The 19,029-nt window shown below is 43.1% G+C and overlaps 1 protein-coding gene across 3 annotated transcripts in view; it reads right to left on the bottom strand.

Annotated features, from left to right (window-relative positions):
* The window catches only part of ptpro (protein tyrosine phosphatase receptor type O), an 80,593-nt gene that overhangs the window by 48,626 nt on the left and 12,938 nt on the right, over positions 1-19,029 (bottom strand). For 2 of the 3 annotated variants that reach the window (XM_083794521.1, XM_083794522.1), the window contains exons 2-3: positions 5,730-5,788; positions 1,632-1,914 (exon numbers count right to left, since the gene is read on the bottom strand). In XM_083794521.1, coding sequence (XP_083650647.1) covers positions 1,632-1,914; positions 5,730-5,788 — 342 coding nt within the window. The remainder of the gene's footprint in view (positions 1-1,631; positions 1,915-5,729; positions 5,789-19,029) is intronic. The other variant, XM_083794523.1, reaches the window with a different exon arrangement.

Raw genomic sequence — 19,029 nt, 5'->3', positions numbered from 1 at the left:
CACTGCACTACACTGCAGTGCCAAAAGGCAAACAAATTGTTTTCCTTGCCTCTAATCGTTTTTCAGTGTCAAGCTAGCAACCTTCAGCCCCATGAAAGGACACACATTCTGCAAGAGTGATTTTACGCTCGTCTGGGAGCCAACATTTCCCCTGGATAATAAAGCAGCATTTGAAGCGTTTCTCTGGTAAAAGTACATCTCGTGATCCAGTTTCAGTTCCCGAAACAACAGACAGTTCCTACGACTTCCCGTCACTTGTTGTGCTGCGATAGACCGGTGATTCTATCGGGAGGGTACTGCAAGTGGGCCTTTGCCACTTGCAAAAGGGACGAAGGCTAAGATTTTGATGATAATTGAATGTTAACTTTTATTTTTAAATAATGTGTAAAATAAATGACATGCCTTGTTTTCTTTATAACGTTGAGCATCATCGTGATGAACAGGAACGTATGCTACGTCAATTCCATTGATCCAAGCTGGAACACAATTGATTTGATTGATCTCTAAAATAAACACGCTCTGAAGAGCCCACCCATCTGACCATTCGGCTGCTGCGTGTTAAGTGGTCAGCTCTATGGACGGGCCGGGCCGTGAGCGCTTCCGAGTGGGCCCCGATCCAGAAAAGCCTGGGAACCTCTAACGATAGACCGCAGTGACACAACCCGGCTCACACCTGCCGTATTCAGGCAGAGATTTGCCCCTGATCCTTTCTCTATTCTATTTTAGATCTTCTTGCGCACTCGTCTTTTTTTTTTTTTTATCTCTCCTCCTCCTGCTCTTGTAACATTTATCTAGTATGACGTCTCTGTCGGAGAGGGGGGGCACCTCATAAGTCCAAAACTGTTGCTCAAATAAAATAATAGGAAAAGTAGCAGATCCACAAGCTTTTGGGGAGATTAATTTACAAAAACATAATAATTAGAATATGGAGATAAGAGGTTTATTCCCGGCGATATAATGTTCCCTTGGTGCTACAAGAGCCCATTTACCCATAGGGATTAAGTAAAGATAACTTTATAAATTTGTGTTATCTGGCGTCTCTTCGGTGGTGGATAGTAAACTAAATACAATTACAATGTATACTGTATATATTTTACTCTGGGGGAAAATGTTCTAAAACTTCAACACAGCAATGCATTGATATTATGAAAATAAAATGTACTTTTTAATTATTGAGTATTTTACTTGAGTATACACATATGTTTATGTAATTACAAAGTATATGGTCTCTGTCATATGTCCAAGATCCCCAAGCTCATACCCAGCGTGTGGATCTGCTACTTTCCATAGTTGTGTGTGACGCTGTAGTCTGAACAAGTAGGGAGTTAATTTACGGGGGAAAAAACAAAACACAAAAGGTTAGAATAACGGAGATAGGATGTACAGCCCAAACCACACCAAAGGGTCGCCATACAACTCCTTGGGTCCAAACGGTTGCAAGGACTTGCATGGTGACACTTGGGACGACGTGGGACGACGTGCGTCGACGTGTGTCAAGGTGCAACAGGACATATCACACCGCTGGGACGACGATAAAAGACGTCTCGACCCTTTGGTGTGGTTAGGCCTTTAAAGCCCGACAGCAGCGATGTAGCCTATACTCTGTCCACCCCCGTTGTGTGTCTCCTTACTTGTGAGCACAGACACGCTGTGGAGAGGCCTGGACCAGCTCCCGTCCTCCCGGACGAGGAGAGCCACCGTGTAGCAGAGGCCATGCTGCGAGGCGTCGAACGCCAGCGACGGGGGCCGGTCGCTGGCGTTCTGGAACTGGAAGTGGAGCAGGCGCGCTCCCCTGGGCTCCCCCGTGAGGCGAGCGGCGTACGCCGTGGCGTTCTCCCGCAGGTCAGAGGGCTCGAGGGCGACCAGGATGGAGTGCTGCTCGTCCCTCAGCCTCACCTGGAAGGCAGCTAGGCTCTGCGAGGGAGGGAAGCAGGAGACGTGCAGAGAATGTTAAGAGAGGCAGGGGCAGAAACGCGCTAAGAGGCACACTTAAAAGCGGATCTGTGGATCAGCTATTTTCGGGCCACAACCTACTCTTTAGCTACTGGAGATGTGGGGTACGGTACGACATGGATTTCTACACAGGGGACTAATTCTTTCAACGTAAAATGTTCAAGTTCAAGTTCAGGAGAGGCAATTCTCCTAAATGCTGCCTTCAAGTATATGCAAGGCATGGAAAGGGGGGCATTTGCATTTCTTTCACCATAGTAAATGCTGCATTCATGGTCTGGAAAGGGCAGTTTTTAGAGGCAGGAAAAAGGGGTAGGGGCTTGAGCCCCCCTTGGATGGATGGATGGATGGATGTTCACCTCGGTTTCGACAGAATAGTAGATGGTAAAAATAAATACAAAAATAACTGTTGAATTTTTTTAATGTAGGCTAGTAGCCGTCCCTGCATCACTTCTCTCAGTGAAGGGGTCCTTGGCATAAAAAAGGTATTTTGGGGGTGAACTATCCCAGTTTAAGCATTATGTTATACTTTAGCTATTAAAGAAATATCAGATCTACAAGCTCGGTCTGCTATTTTTGAAAAATCGTGAAAATATGTCGCAAATCTTTGAATATATATTATTTCAGAGCGAACGTTTTTTTTTAACTTAAATCTTTGCTTCATGGGTCCCTGGATCAACATATTTTCCGATGGGGGTCGGCAGCCAAATACATCATTTTGGGGGTCCTTGACATGAAATAGTTTGAGAACGACTGACATAGAAACGAATGGGTCTAATCTCTAATGGGTTAAAGAAAAAAGAAAGAAGAAAAGTCTGTGGCTCATGGCTGTGGTGTTGTGACTGAAAAGTGACGTGGACAAAGCAGTGGGGATGATCATAATAATTATCACACCACACACTGAGAGAAGTGACACATCGGGGACGGATGTACCCGGGGACAGGAGGACAGGCGACAGGCGAGACAGGCTGAGTGTCCTTGGACACAGATGGTCCCTCGGCAGCATAAAGCGGCTGTGTTACTTTTCAGGGAGTTATGCATGCGTTCACACTGACAGCCACAAAGAAAGCTACAAGCTACCATTCCTTTTCAATCGAAGCCAGAGACATGAAGATACAAAGCTGCAGGTTACCGTCAGTGATGTGAATAGGTTTTCAATGTAATGAGTCCCAGGATGCAGGGATGGTCTTTTAGAAATGAGTCCCAGGGACATTTGATGAGTCCCACTTCAACCACGTTAGGAGTCATATTTTGCCATTTTTACAAATTGCAGCATTTAACTCTCATTTCATTTTATATGGTTATAAAGTGGTTATATTCATGTAGAAAACAGAAGAAGAAATGATTATTATAACTCAAGCTAGCAAAATAAACTAGAATAAAAAACAGTACAGTAGTACAGTAGTGCATCCCGTGGATGCAGAGGTCGTTGTTTTATTGCGTCCCTGAACTATAAACTGCGTTTTGGGATGCAAAATGCACCCTATTTTAATCTCGGTACCATCCATAATCATTTTTCAATGGAAGCCAACGACATGAAGATACAAAGATACAGGCTGCCCTTCATTTTCAATGGAAGTCAGCGCCATGAAGATACAAAGCTACAGGCTACCATTCATTTTTCAATGGAAGCCAACGACATGAAGATACAAAGATACAGGCTGCCCTTCATTTTCAATAGAAGTCAGCGCCATGAAGATACAAAGCTAGAGGCTACCATTATTTTTTCAATGGAAGCCAACGATATGAAGATACAAAGATATACATCCAACGTTTGTAGCTGCTACAAAAGCTAAAAAAGCTATAAAAGCTACAAAAAGGTTGAGTTGGTTTCAACTTCAGCTACAAAGACACAAAGCTACGGATATGCTGTGTAGCTTTGTATCTTTTTTCTATCTGCCAGTGTGATCACATGTAGCATCACGTTTGAGCATATACAGATTGACTATAGAGCGTCGCAGTCACGATCCGAGTTGGCTTTTCCGAGGCTTAAAAGGTCTTTAAATAAATACATTTTGAAATATCTATGGGGAAAATGCATGGGGAATTATTTCCTGGGCCTGTCGTCGTCATGAAAGGGGGCGGGACTGCGACGCTCTATTTTCATGGCAAATAGGGACACTAGAAATCTCTAGAAATTGTAATTATATCAACAAAAATGTCGTATAACAGACAAATATCTCTCTCTCAATATGTGTGTGTGTGTGTGTGTGTGTGTGTGTGTGGTGCGCGTGCGTGCTTGTCTCTCGTTCCCTCTCTCTGAACTCTGCTATCAAATGAAGGTCAGAAGAATACTCCTTTCCACGTTAACAGACGGCCCATAAGAGACGACCCCGCTTAAACTTGTACTGCACCACATCTCAGATATCATACTTTTTATTCCACTACAATTATTTAACAACTTTTAGTTATGAGTTGCAGATTTAGATTTATACAGCTGTAACAAAAGAAGAAAAAAAGTGTGTGTGTTAGGCTGCGCAACAGTCACACCTGGTGGTCAACAAACGCTATAACGCTATTTCCGTGCTCAAACGGACAGAGACAGACCCAGCCAGCCAGCCAGGGACACACATTGCTGCATTGCTGAGTGGCTGCACCACTCAAACAACATGACACATTTAAAAAATAATAATCAAATAGAGTATATATAGAGTACATTTTAATGCCAATACTTTTACTTTCTAACACAGGATGCACACGCAGATCAAACACACCAAAGATCCGACATGCGGGAACAACGGTCAGACATGCGGTCGAACATGCGCTGCTCCGTGCTTGCGGTTCGGGACGGGTTAGGTTAGGGTTCGAGGTAGGTTGCCGGTCTAATGACACTCGGACCAATAGTATGTCGGAACTAAAGCCTGTACCCTCGATTACTGGCCTTTTTACTTTACTAAGTAAAAAACGAATCAGATTACTTCTCCCACCACTGCCACCAAACAGCCAACCAACCGTGGAGAGGTTGACCTCACAGACGTCTGCCTGGCTGCGCTGAACTGTGTGACGGCCCATCAAGCACTCCCATAATAACGGGCCCCTCGGGGGGGGGGGGGGACGGCAGTAATTCCAAACACCAGAAATCAATGAGACAAAATACAAAGTCCATTATGTCTCATTAGCGGTGGGTCACTCACTGCCAACAGGCGGCGGGCCTGGATGGGAACCAGAAAGCCTGCGTCTTTTACGAGCGGAGGAATGTGGGTGACTGAGCAAGCGAGAGCGGCTTGGCTTCCTCCATCCAGCCTGCCTGCCTTCTCTTCGGCTTCATGTCACACTACCCTGGGGAAGTGCTTCAGAGGAAGAGGCGGTGGTGTGGAAGAAGGACTCCCATATTGGATTTCGCTATTCTGTATGTTTTTCACTGCAGCTGTATTGGAACACACATTGGGCCTCTTCCTTACTTCCTTCCTTCACAGGTCTTACCAATGTACTAATTGAGGCTCTGTTCAATTTAGTGTTTAGTTCTCTTTTCAAACCTTTTCATTTCAAGGACCCCCATAGCTCTGAGAGTGAACAAATGCACATTTATTTGTACACTGTCAGAGTTACACACGGGCCATTAAGTACCGCCTCAAGGAACCATGGATGAATTTGAGTGTTTCCAGTGAGCCAACATGCACAATATCAGCACGCTGACCCGGTTTGATCAGAATGGAACAGAGCCTTAATTACTATCGTCAAGACCACCTGTGAAGGTAGTAATGAATAAATCCAATAACTCACCTCCTCTCTCTCTCTCTCTCTCTCTCTCTCTCTCTCTCATTCGCCCGCACACTCACCGTGCCATCAGCGAGGCCGTGTACAGTCTTAATTGGTTTTGATGGGAAATGGAGATGACCTTTATGGTAAAAAAAGGAGGGGGGGGGGGGGTTGTCGGGTTGAATACGTAAGCAAGGCAGCGTGCCTCCAGAAGATAGGGCCAAAATGCCAGCGGCTTCACAGCCATTGTTTGGCGTTGCTGCGTGCCACATTTTACCAGAACATTCATTAGAAGCATCATGGCATTTACACATTGTGCCTAAGACTTTGGTCTAAAAAAAAATGGAAATCTGAGACAAACAAAAATAACAAGGCTTTCCTTCCATATTAGAGTGACCATATTTTCAAAAACCTTTAAATCCGGAATATTTCAGTGTTTCTATTTGTCAGGATTCGGGACACCGGATCAAACTTCAAAAAGAAATTGAAGGAAGCAGTGATTAGGGAAAAAAGTATTTTTTACTGTAGTTAGCTTGTTTAATTTGTTTGAACTATGAGTAATTGGATATACAATGTTTTGTTAGTAATTCATTGATTTGTAAACCAAAAAGTAATTTACTATGTCATATTTTTTAGAGAATGTATGAAGACCGAAATCTTCAATACAATAGTCTTCACTGTGGTGAGGACTAATGGGGATCCGTAATATAATAAACTAAACTAAACCCAGCTTGAAACCGGGACATTGGTTCCCCGTAAATTAAATATAAAATAGTGTACGAACGCTGGTTTAAAGTCAAATGACAGGAAACATTTTTTTGTTATCATTTCCCCTCCAGAAATCTCAAATCCTGTTTTATTTTAACAATAGTCTTACCGTCTTTTCAATCCTGACGTAGATAAGACAACTGTACAACTGCTAGTTGCTTTTCAAAACTGTATAGCAGCTAGCAGGGAAATGACAGGAAACCTTTTACACAAATCTCAAATCCTTGGATCGCGATACATGTTGGGTGGGTTAACTGTGCGTGAGACGCCCTGAACCTCCTCCAGTGTTCATACTGACCTGCCTGAGATCCTGAGATATTAATCACAGCACTCAGGTTATTATTAACCCATTTAGGCCTGATGTAGACATTTCTGAAATACCTATGTTTCTATATCAGTGGTGCTCAATATTTCATGTCAAGAACCCCAACAATTATTTGTAATTGGCCACGACCCCATCTGAAAATATGTTATTCCAGGAACCCCTCAGAAGCAAAGATTTGAATTATAAACGATTGCTCTGAAAGAATATAAATTCAAAGATTTGCGCCACATTTTCAAGATTTTTTAAAACTAGCAGATCTACAAGCTCATAGCGCGGCACCTGGTGCCGCGCTATGAGCTAAGGCGCGATTCATACTCCTATTTTAGAGCCGAATAAAAGTCGGTTCGGACCTCACACCAAACCTGACATTGGGCGACCTCTGGTTAGAGGCCCTCAGTAAGTAGACAGTTGGATATAGAGCAATCTACTATCTAAACGGAATGATGGATACAATGTATGTAACCTAGATACCATACCCTGATGGAAAATGCTGTTTTACCCTTTTTCTTTTCTTTTTTTTTTTTTTTTTTTTACTATGTTCATTAGTGCACTTTCAATACTAGTTTACTAATTACTTTTACTGTCTTGTACTGTCTGTCTTTGTTTTATTTGTCTTGTTCTGACCTTGATTGGGGGGGGGGGGGGGGGGGATATTTACATGTCGGATACAACAAAATGTACACATATGTTTATTCATTGCGGCATCAATAAAAATAAAGTGTTTAAAAAAAAAAAGTCGGGGGGGTTCGGGGGGGGGGGGGGGGGGGGGGGGGGTACCGTCCTAAAGTCGGCTCTTCGGTGCTACTGAACATTTCTGACGAGCCGAAATCATTTCGGCACTACAGCGGTACAATAGGAGTATGAATCGGCCCTATAACTGTGCGTGAGAGACGCCCTGAACTTAGCCGGGAACTGCATTATGGACCCTTCCTCCAGGGTCCATAGTGAGTAGTGACCCGCCTGAGATCCGATATGACTCGAAGCACTCAGGTTATTATGAATCTAAGAACCTAATATGAGCGATGACCCAAAAGCCCTGATTTGTCCTATTTTTCCAACCTCCGGTCCAATGTACCCAATATCTGGCAGCAGTCAGATAAGACGGCCTTTCATTAAGTTAGACACTGGGAGGTTTTGACACCAGTGGGAGGTGTCTCGCTGTCTTTCCAGCTCTCTAATAAACCCATTTAGACCCGAGGCCAATTCTACAAAATGTCTTCTAAAGCATGACAGTTCTCAGAAAGACCTCTGTTTCTATGTCAGTGGTCTATGAAAACAAGCCCAAAAGAAGTAACTAGGCTGTTTGAAAATAGCCGATCTACATGCTTACAACTTTGCAGAAAAACAAGCCCAAGGTCGCTTATAATAAATTACAAACACTGCTCTTTACTGAAGTAGACTGCAGTAGCTGGCTCACATCAATACAGGAGAGCTCTGTCACTAGCGAGGTCATCCATTATTCATTGCTATGCTACAGTCCAATTAGAATGTGTGGAATGTCACTGTGACTATGGTTTGAACAATTCCCGTTTCCCAACGATTCCCTCCTTAACGGTCCGATTCTGCAAGAAACTACTCACGCTGGGCAACACCTACTACGCCAATGGTTCCCAAACATTTCCATATCAAGGACCCTCAAAAATGATACTCATTTATAGCCTGTGGACCCCCTCCATTTGAAAATACATGCCAAGGACCCCCATAAGAGATGATTTTTATGCCTCTAGGGCCCCCAGTTTGACCTGAATTATCTCTGGGACCCCAATGTATATTGTAAAATGAATGTTGATGTAACTCTGAGAGTTACAACACATTTGTACACTCTCTATACGAGTTACAGACCCATAAGCGTCCATTTGGTTCCTATAATTATCATTTTGTTGGGGAACCCCCTGGAACTCTCTCAAGGACCCCTAGGCGGGTCCCCAGACCCCACTTTGAGAACCACTGACCTACGCTGTATAGAAAGTAGTTGTGATTGGTCGAAACATATTGTATCCATTCCGGGGGGGTAAATACATCTGACGGATAATCCGGCTCGACACTTCCGGCTTTGCAGTCTCTGCCAACCTTAGGTTGTGGCCGGGCTTTTCTCTTCGCAGATGAGTAAGACTGGGAGCGAGTCTAACGAATACCCTGCGTGGCCCTCTCCTCCAGTTCCGTCGTGTCAGGGAGCAGGGGGGACGCCTATAGTGCATTGATGTCTCTACGCTTATCGGCCATCTTCAAATCTCTTTGGTTTCCTGCCAGGCCCATCACTCACCCAGTCAGTCCTGCCGTAATAAAGCTGATAACTCGATCGATGGGCGTCAGCTTTCTCTTCCAATCTTCCCTTGGGTTTTCTGTGGCACCGGGTTGTGGATCCACTGTGTGTACGTGTGTGTGCATATGTGTGCGGGTGTGTGTGTGTGTGTGTGTGTGTGGGCTATAGGTTTTCAAACCTTTACATGTCAAGGACCACCCAAAATGATATGTATTTAGCTGCGGTCTGTGGACCCCCGTCTCAGCGATAGTTTGTGCCAGGGACCCCCAGAAGCAAACATTTGAGTTTGACAACCACTGATATGCGTATATACACAACAGGGGTTCAGAAACTTTAAATAACATTTCCATTCAAGGCAGTCCCTGAATGCCATTGTTACTTTCTAGCACCTTACATTTATTTAATATTCGCTACGTAAATATGTCAATATTTCCCCCTAATATAGTATATCACGAGGAGAACTTGAGAGATTAGGACAGATTGTAAATAACTTTATTTAACTTTAAACACTTGAACCCCAGCATACCAATTCTGGGTGGAACATTCACCAAAAATAGCCGATCCACAAGCTCTCGACGCGTTCCAACGGGACACATGTGTGACCTATTTTTGGTCTAACAGTGGGTCTACAAGCTCATAGCGCGCCACCGAGTGGCGCGCTACGAGCTTGTAGGTCTGCTATTTTTGAAAAATCGAAGAGCGACTGACATTTTTTTGAATCTGATCTCAGGTCAGAATGGGTTCATCAGACCAGTGTGTGTCCATGTGGAAACCTCGTATGAATCTGATCTCAGGTCAGAATGGGTTAAACTGAAGTGACACGGTGATACATTCCAAACATATCAAAGTGTTCTGCGTGGCACCCTGGACTGGCGTCACTGCACCCTGAGAACCCCTGATATACAGTACAGTACAACCTGGCACCAAGTCAAGGACAGACTGTGAGCACTTTACAATCAATAAGGGCGTCAATAAAAAGAAATAAAAAATGCATAGTGGGGAATTTATACAGAATTGCACCAGTAATGAAAACACATGAAATGTCTGGCATAAAGGACGCAAGGGACTCATTCAGACCATGGCTATAAAATGCTACAGCAAGAGAATTACATGCTTCAACGAGTCCCTCTAGCCTATAATCTTTTTAGTAATTAATTTCTTGTATCTCCAAAACTTTGTCAATTTTTGGCCCGATCTACAAACTCGTAACATGTGTTATGGTGCCTCGTCGTGATGTGTTGTGAGCTTGTAGATCGGACGTCTTTTTGGTTTTTGATCCATTTTGAAAATGAAGGTTGTCACGTCGTGTTATGTTATTAACAAGAGCTGGTGAGTAACCACCACCATCACAATCGTTTGGACCACTTTATCTATCTATCTGTTGGCCATTCAAAATGAGGTTTCCACCCGAATATTTGACAGAAATCTTCTTTTCTGGGGGGTCTCCATGTGGCACAAAACCTATTTGCGGCCAAATGCATATATGGGTCATTGGCACGAACAAGGTTTGAGAACCGCTGTGTTATACAACCAATTCTAGCGCCAACCCATTAGCATAAAACTGCAGCGTTTATAGCAGTGTGGCTGGCCGGTGCCTGCAATGAATTTCTTTATGGGAGCTCCTGTTGGAAGCAGCATTCTAATCCGTGCAGAACACAACTGCTATAAAAAAAAAGTATATATATATAAAAAAAAAACTCAGAATGTGAAGCTGTAAAGTTTACTGTCAAATTATGGCAAATTCTCCAGCAATAAACGTAGCATTCTGCTCCGCGTGATATGCAAATTAAATAGCATTAAATCAAAGAAAACAGACAACTTTGACATCAGACTTTAAACTCTCTCGCTCTCACACACACACACACACACACACACACACACACACACACATGCGCACGTCACGTACACTACACTACAGTACGAGCCCTGGGCGCGTTCCTGGGGCTCTGGATGTCCCCCACACGGTAACACTGTCATTTCTCAACTGTTTCGGACGCGGGGCGGCCTGCAGGAACCGGACCGGCACCCTGGGCGTATACCTAGGGGTCTGGATACCGGGGACCCCCACACAGTACACTACAATACAGTATATAACAATAAATGTATAGTTGCACCGCTAAGTTAGTTAGTTTATTTATCTCAGTCATTTACAGTACAGTACATTTCAGAATGGGGGTTTCAGAATTACAGTTTGACTGAAAAGGTTTGGGCTGAAGCCGAAGCTTATTATGCCCACCTTTTTAATGATTCAAATGATAGAAGAAAGGGAAAAAAAGGAACAGAAAAAGAAGAAAAAAAAAAAAAAAAAAACAGGAAAAATAGCAATGGGAAAAACTGATTCTCTGTAATGATGTGCTTCTTGTATATCAATGATGAACAGAAAATTCATATTTAGCTTAAATGTCTAGTTACGTTACGCCGACATAGATTTAGCTTTTTTAGAGCATACTTTTATATTTGAAGTGGTTGCCTCAAATATAGTGTATTTTTTATTATTCTCGTTTACTTTTACTGCATATGTGTTTGTATATTTATGTTTGAAGTGGTTACTTCAAATAATTTATCAGCCACTGTAGTAGAGTACTACGGTGATGTTTACCTGCAAAAACCAGGCCCCAAGAAGCGCTGGGAAACTGTAGACCTGAGGCCGATTAAAAGAAAAAAAGGCTTCTAGGACCCCCAGAATTATCTGTATTGGCCGCGGACCCCTGTCTGAAAATATGTTGTTCCAGAAGCAAAGATTTGAGTTAAAACGTTCACTGTGAAAGAATATATATTCAAAGATTTGCGCCACATTTTCACGATTTTTAAAAATTAGAAGATTTACAAGCTCGTAGCTTGTAGATCTGCTATTTTTCAACAGCGTTATAAAGTATAACATAATGCTTAAAACACCAAAAGGGGTTCCCGTCCTGAATGGGTTAAGCCGCCCCACCCTACTGGCCAAAGCTGGGACTGCAGGCGGGCGAAGTACATGCACGAGGAAAAGAGTGCGCGGCTGGGGTTTAACAGCGTTCATGAATGGATTCAGGCGTGTTCATGGAGGTTAGCACTTCCGCAGTTTGGGGTGCAGCCCAAATGAGGAAGATGCAGAAGTAGAGCGTTCTTCCGGGTGCTTCAAATTGAGCAACTTCCGTGGAAATGGAATAGCTGGGGCGAGGCAGGCATTCCGCTCTCTAGTTTATATATAACTCTATGGCAGAAACACATCGCCCTCTTGCTGAATTGTCCCCTGTCTACTATATTGGAAAAGAAAATACTTAAGTATGCGATTGTGAAATGTAAAAGTGCTAGAGAATACGTGAGCCTTAGTATTCTTACTTGAGTAAGCGTACTTATAGGCTCTGTTTGGACTGTCGAATTGAATTGATTTATTTCTCAATTGGATCTTTAGGACTGACTAGTGTTCACACTGTCATTTTGCAAGTGATCAGGTCTGATATAGGCTGGATTTAGCTGCCAGTCTAAACAGGCTTAGTCACTTCCCACCACCACCACTGCAGCGAGTGTGATTTTCTCTCAAAGCAGAGCAAACCCTGGCTGCCTGCCTGACTGCCTGCCTGACTGCCTGTCTGTGTCTCTCCTCTCACATTCTCAGCTCAGGAGGACCTGTGCTTTCCCCAAATCCCAGTGGCCTGTAATCAAACAAACCGGAGGGGGAGAGTATAGAGGCAGAGCTGGCATTTGAAAAGGCCAAAAGGGAACAGCAAGGATGTATGCTGTTGAATCAACCACCACATCACAATGCCCCCCCGATGAAAGAGAGAGAGAGAGAGAGAGAGAGAGGCTGGAACAGCAAGCGCCAGAGCAACCCTGCCTGAAACCCACAGGCCTAATCAGTGATGTTGAGTAACTAAGTACTGTACATTTACTCAAGTATATACACTTATGACTATTGTACTTTACACCACTACAATTATTTGAAAACTTTAGTTACTATACCGGTAGTTACTTTTTTGATTTAGATTATTATAAAAAAAAAAACATGTATTAACCGCTACAGTTTAAAAAAAAAATTCCATTTGAATATAGAGGTTCTACAAGCTCACAATGCTATTTTCAAAATATTTTTTGACATTTTATACATTTGAAAACGTATGCAATGGAACATTCTGCGCTAATGACTAGTACTTTCTACTTTTGGTACATTTTTAACTCCGGACTTTTACTTCTAGACTTACTTCTTTGTAGAATCTCTACACTGCATGCATTACATCGGTACTTCACTCAAGTAAAAAAACTAGATAAAGTGCCCCTCGGGGCACAGGTACTCTCCACCAGGGCAGGTTAGGTTGTGGCCTCCTGGTGGCGCTATAATAGGCCAATGTGAAAAGGGTGCCATTTCCTCTTACGCCTTGGATGGCAATTGGATGATTTGAGGCATTTTGTTCCAAAAATGTGTTTTGCTAAAAATCCACCTGTTGGTGGCGCTATAACAGGCCAATGTGAACAGGGTGGGATATATTCCTCAGCCTAGTAGGTGAAAGTCTGTGAAAGATTTCACGTAAATTGCACGCTGTGTTCATGATGTGAGGCTTTTTGTTCAAAACGGGCAAATCCTGCAAACTTTGAATGCCAACTAGGATGGAATCGTAAATATGGGACAGATCCGTCTTGAACACATGACTATAGAGATACTGTGTAACGATGTGCGGGATTTTTGGACAGAATCTGGAGCAGTAATATCCAAAAATGTGTTTTACAAAAGTCGGCCTCCTGGTGGCGCTATAACAGGCCGTTCTGGAAAATTTGGGCAGAGGTTCATCGTTGGCATCTAGGGAGTGTGCAGCGCAACATTTGGCATCGACCGAGTTCACGGTGCCGGAGATTAGCTGGTAACAGATAGTCGGACAGACAGACGCATACGCGCGCGCACGCGGACGGACAGACAGACTCACACACGCACACACACACACACACACACACATGGACGGACGGAGTGCAAAACATACTCTCTCCCCAATGTCCCCATGCCTTCGGCCTGGTGGAGACAATGATGTAGGAGGGACGAGGAAGGGCTCTTTGGCTAATAGGCTGAGCACGGCGGTGGACAAACTCAAAGTACTCAACACCAGTACTCAAGTAAAAGTATACATATACTCATACTACATAATACTTCTCTACAGATCAAAGTTGCTCAGTCCAATATGTGTACTGCAGTATAATAGCCCGGTATTAAATGAACAACCACCTGCTACGGCTTCGTCTCCCCGGTGGCTGTTTGAGATTCCTGTGGTACTCCCAGCTGAAGAACCACATAAAATCCATTTAGACCTGAGGATGATTCTACAAATGGCTTCTTCATCCTGACAGTTTTCTGAAAAACCCATGTTTCTATGTCAACCGTTCTCAACCCCAGACCCCCAGGATTATCTGTATTTGGCCGCGGACCCCCATCTGAAAATATGTTGTTCCAGGGACCCACCCAGAAGCAATGATTTTGATATATAAGAATTGCGGCACATTTTCACGATTTAAAAAAAAATAGCAGATCTACGGCTCGATCTACGAGCTTGTAGATCTGCTATTTTTCCATAGCTAAAGCATAGTTAAAACACCAAAAGGGCTGAATGGGTTAAAATGAGGTTCTCGCTCTGTTTCCGCAGTGTGTCTCTCTCTACTTTAAACGCCCGTTGCCATGGAGAGAGGATGAAAAAGGGCAAGGCTATGAATTGAACCGAGTACAAAATAGATTCCCCCGCCGTCCGTCCGGCACATAGCTTCTCAAGGGTGATGACATATGCATTTAACAAAATCACATCGGTGGTGATAAAAGAGAGAATAATGTTTAGTTTAACCCATGAATACGTCCTGAGGCAGATGCTAGAAAATGCCTTCTAAATCAGTGGTTCTCAAACGTTTTCGTGCCAAGAAGGACCCCCGAATTGATATATATTTGACGGACCCCCATCTGAGAATGTTTTTGTGCCAGGCGTCCAGGGGTGTCTACGGCAAGACTTAAGACATGGCATCACAATCATTTTCCATGAATACAATTGGCTATATCGATACATCTGAGTGATGGTACAGTATAGGAAGGACTCCATGAACACGTTCAACCTGGTGTCATTATAGGAGAAAAGTTCCCAAAAACGTCAAAGATTGTTGCAATAGCAGATCTACAAGGTCACGTGTCTACAAGCTCACGTGTGTGTGTGTGTGTGTGTGTCTATGTGTGTCTGTGTGTGCGTGTGTGTGTCTGTGTGTGTCTGTGTGTGCGTGCGTGCGTGCGTGCGTGCGTGCGTGCGTGCGTGCGTGCGTGCGTGCGTGCGTGCGTGCGTGCGTGCGTGCGTGCGTGTGTGCGCATGGGTGTGTTGTGAGCCATTCAATGAAGCACTCCTCTGCTTAGTTAAAATAAAATGCATGAATACTTTTAAATGAATGCAAAGATGTGAATTGTAATTCATAACCGCAGGGGACTTTCCTCTCCTGGTCACTGCAGTGACTGCACCGATTTGAAAGACCCCGGGGAACTGCAGTAATTGGTCTGTTCACAGCAGCCTATACATATTTGTATTTAAATTGGCCAGTCGGAGATGGAGTCGGATCAGAATAAATGTCATATTCAGAGCCTTCTGAGACCATGAGGCTGACAGACCAGGGGGTCATCTTCGCCATGTTTGTGGTGGACATTTTGCAAAAGCAAACCTGCTCTGGGCACACACGCTGCTTACATGTCTGACAAATTAAGTATTCAATCAATCAAAAGCATAATGTGTCGCTAGTGTCCAGTGGAAACCGTGTCCAAAACTGTCCCATTTGAGGAAATGTGGATCCAGCTCTTGTTAATACTTTTTATTGTTTCAATTTGTATAGAGGCCACAGCACTTTCACTTTCAACGACAAATAGAGCATTCATTTAGGCTACAAAAAAGTTTTGAAACAAAGAAAACACAAAAATAAGAAGATACAAGGTTCCTGGCCTGACAGCAACGCTTTTGTGCTACAAACACAAAAAGTCAATTATTTTAAACAATAATTGAATGAATAAACCACTAACCTAACTCTAATGCTAAATCTAAGCCATTGCCCTAAATCTTAAAACAGCCCCTTGAAATTGAAAACCAGAAAAGGGTTCTTTTTTTTTTTCTTCTTCCAAAATTTTGGACAATGGTTCTCACTAACAGCAGTCCACACACACACACACACACACACACACACACACACACACACACACACACACACACAATGGCTCAAAGTGAATGAAACTTGAGGCTGACCGCTGAATGGGCATAGAAAAGGAGTTGGGGTGCATGTGTGTGCATACGTGTGTGCGTGCGTGCGTACGTGTGTGTGTGTGTGTGTGTGTGTGTGTGTGTGCATGCCTGCGTCTATGTGTGGAAGTGTGCAGTGGGGGAGGGTTCCGTCACCCACTGTCAGGGGGCGTTGCCCTATGGCAGCTGCCAACATTATGATGCAAACCTACCAGCATTGTCTACCAACTGTCCCCCAAAGTAAGGCCAGGACCCTATTCTGGGTCGCAGACTCTTGGCTAAAATTTATATTTTTTTAACCCATTCTGACCTGAGATCAGATTCTAAAAATGTCTATTACATCCTGACAGTTTCATTATTAACCCATTCTGACCTGAGATCAGATTCTAAAAGTGTCTTCGATTTTTCAAAAATAGCAGACCTACAAGCTCGTATCGCGACACTCGGTGGCGCGATATGAGCTTGTAGATCTGCTATTTTTCAATAGATAAAGCATAACATGATGCCAACACCAAAATGGGTGCCCCGTCAGAATGGGTTAAAGGGATTGTGACATTAAAAAAAAGGTTTTGGAATTGTTCTTGTTTTTTTTTAGGTTTTCTAATCTCAATTGCACCCAAAAAACATGAACTTTTAACATTCAGTAGATTTTCTGTGATCTGGGGTTTTCTGGCTCAAACAGGTGCTCTGATTTGCCGGCAGTAAGTGACATCACTTACTGCAAATCCCATATATGTCAATGGGATTTGCCAGCAGATGTCACTGTTTCACTGTGTTGCCTGTTTTCATTGTAGCTCAAAAGGCCCAAAAAACCCCAAAGAAAACTTCAGACCACAGAAAATCCACTGAATGTTCAAAGTTCAGGTTTTTTTGGGTGTAATTGAGGTCATAAAACCTAAAATAAAAAATAAAAATAAAAATAAATGAAAATGAATGTCATAAAACCTTTAAAGTGCATTTTCACGATTGAGGGGCGCTATCCCCTCATTCAGCTATCAGTGTAGATTTTCGTCCTATACACAAACATTAAATAGTGTCTATGTTATGTCATGATGATGTACGATGATAATCACTTCACACCGGAGTCAATTCTTTGAGGGGCGCTAGCCCCTATATACAGGTTTAATGTTTGTTTTAAAAACGCCATTAACAATAAAGAGAATTTAATGTTTGTTTTGTCACCGTTTGTTTCACGCCGTGAACGAATGCAAACCACGGCCGTGAGGTTGCCACACAGAAACATACACATTACTATAATAATAATATGGGGGGGAAACAAAGACAAGAAGGGTGGATAACGGAGACAGCGCCTGTTTCACCTGACACATTATGACTATGTCATCATTCCTTGTTGGCTCAGGGCATCCCTGCAAATATACATTTTCATCCCCGGCAACCCCTGAATTACATCAGTGTTACATCACACTGTGTAAATATTTTCCAGTTTACATTAGGACAGATTGAAATGACTTTTATACGTTTAACCACTTGAACAGCAGACTCCCTATTCTGGGAGGGAACAAATTCACAAGCTCACTAGGCATCGCAACGTGGCACTATTGTGATCTTGTAGATCTGCTATTTTTGACACGAAGAGTTTGGTGCAGATCGATAAAGAACACGACAAGTACAGTTGCAATTCGGGTCCGTTTTACTAAGTCTAGCGTTTCCCAAACTGCCGTTTTACCTCCAGAGCCACTGCCACCCCATGTGGCAGATCTTTGATAGATATCATATTAAAGACCCTTCTTTCAGCCCGTCTTGTGTTTATATCCAGCCTTTGGCCTACTGAAAATAAATGACCACTTGTTCTTTTATTTAACACGAGAGCAGGCTGTGCGCCCATAATATTGTGTGTTTATGATGACAAACAGTAGAGGAGCTGAGGGCGAGACAGTATAGGGGAAAGCATTAGAAGGGGAGGCTGCAGCAGGCTTTTGTGTCAAAGATATAAAGACTGATGTGTTCTACAACGCCAGTGGCAGCAAAATAAAAGCAATATCACAATGTAGTAAAGAATGTCCCTGCATGTGCACGGTTGAAGCCCTAAAACATTTCCCCAGCACAGTCATATCATATCAGTCACATCATATTGTGCACCAGTGCACAATATGATGATGATAGTGCCTTCTCTGAAACTGTGTTATATAGGGAGTTTTGTCCCTACAGAGATAAACTAAAGTAAAAGTCCTGTTCTACATTTAAAATAAAAAAACTAAAGTATTTACATTCAAATATACTTAAAGTAAAGTACCAAAGAAAAGTACACACAAAATGTACAAGCTACAAGCAGATCTACAGGCTCACGGTGTGTTGCGATGCAATGCTTTGTGAGCTTGTAAATTGTCTATTTCTTCGAATAGCTAAAGTATAAAATAGGGCTCTAAGTAACTGACTAAAGTTTCAAATAATCGTAGTGGAGTATAAAGTACAATATGTTCCTCTGAGCTGCAGTGTAGTATACAAGTACTACACAAGTACAAAAAATGGAAATACTCAATTGCCAGTAAAGTCAAACTATCTCAAATTGGTACTTAAGTACAGTACGTATTATCAATGCCACTATTTCCAGCAAAAAACCCTGTCTTGAATATATACCACCTAGCGGCCCACCATTGGGCCCTGGCCCACAGGTTGATACACCCTCCCTAAAAGCCCCAAACTGTGGCATGTTTAGTTCAGCTACAGCCAACATGGCGGAAACACAGGCCTTTCTTTGGTCAACACCAAAAGTCAAACCAATTCAGCTGCGAGCTGCGAGCAAACACTTTGATTCCACTGGTTTCACTGAGTCCGACCAGGAAGGAACA

This window comes from Protomyctophum parallelum, assembly GCF_964188405.1.
Source record: "Protomyctophum parallelum genome assembly, chromosome: 22".
NCBI classification, from domain to species: Eukaryota; Metazoa; Chordata; class Actinopteri; order Myctophiformes; family Myctophidae; genus Protomyctophum; species Protomyctophum parallelum.
This window is presented reverse-complemented; position numbering and strand designations above follow the sequence as displayed.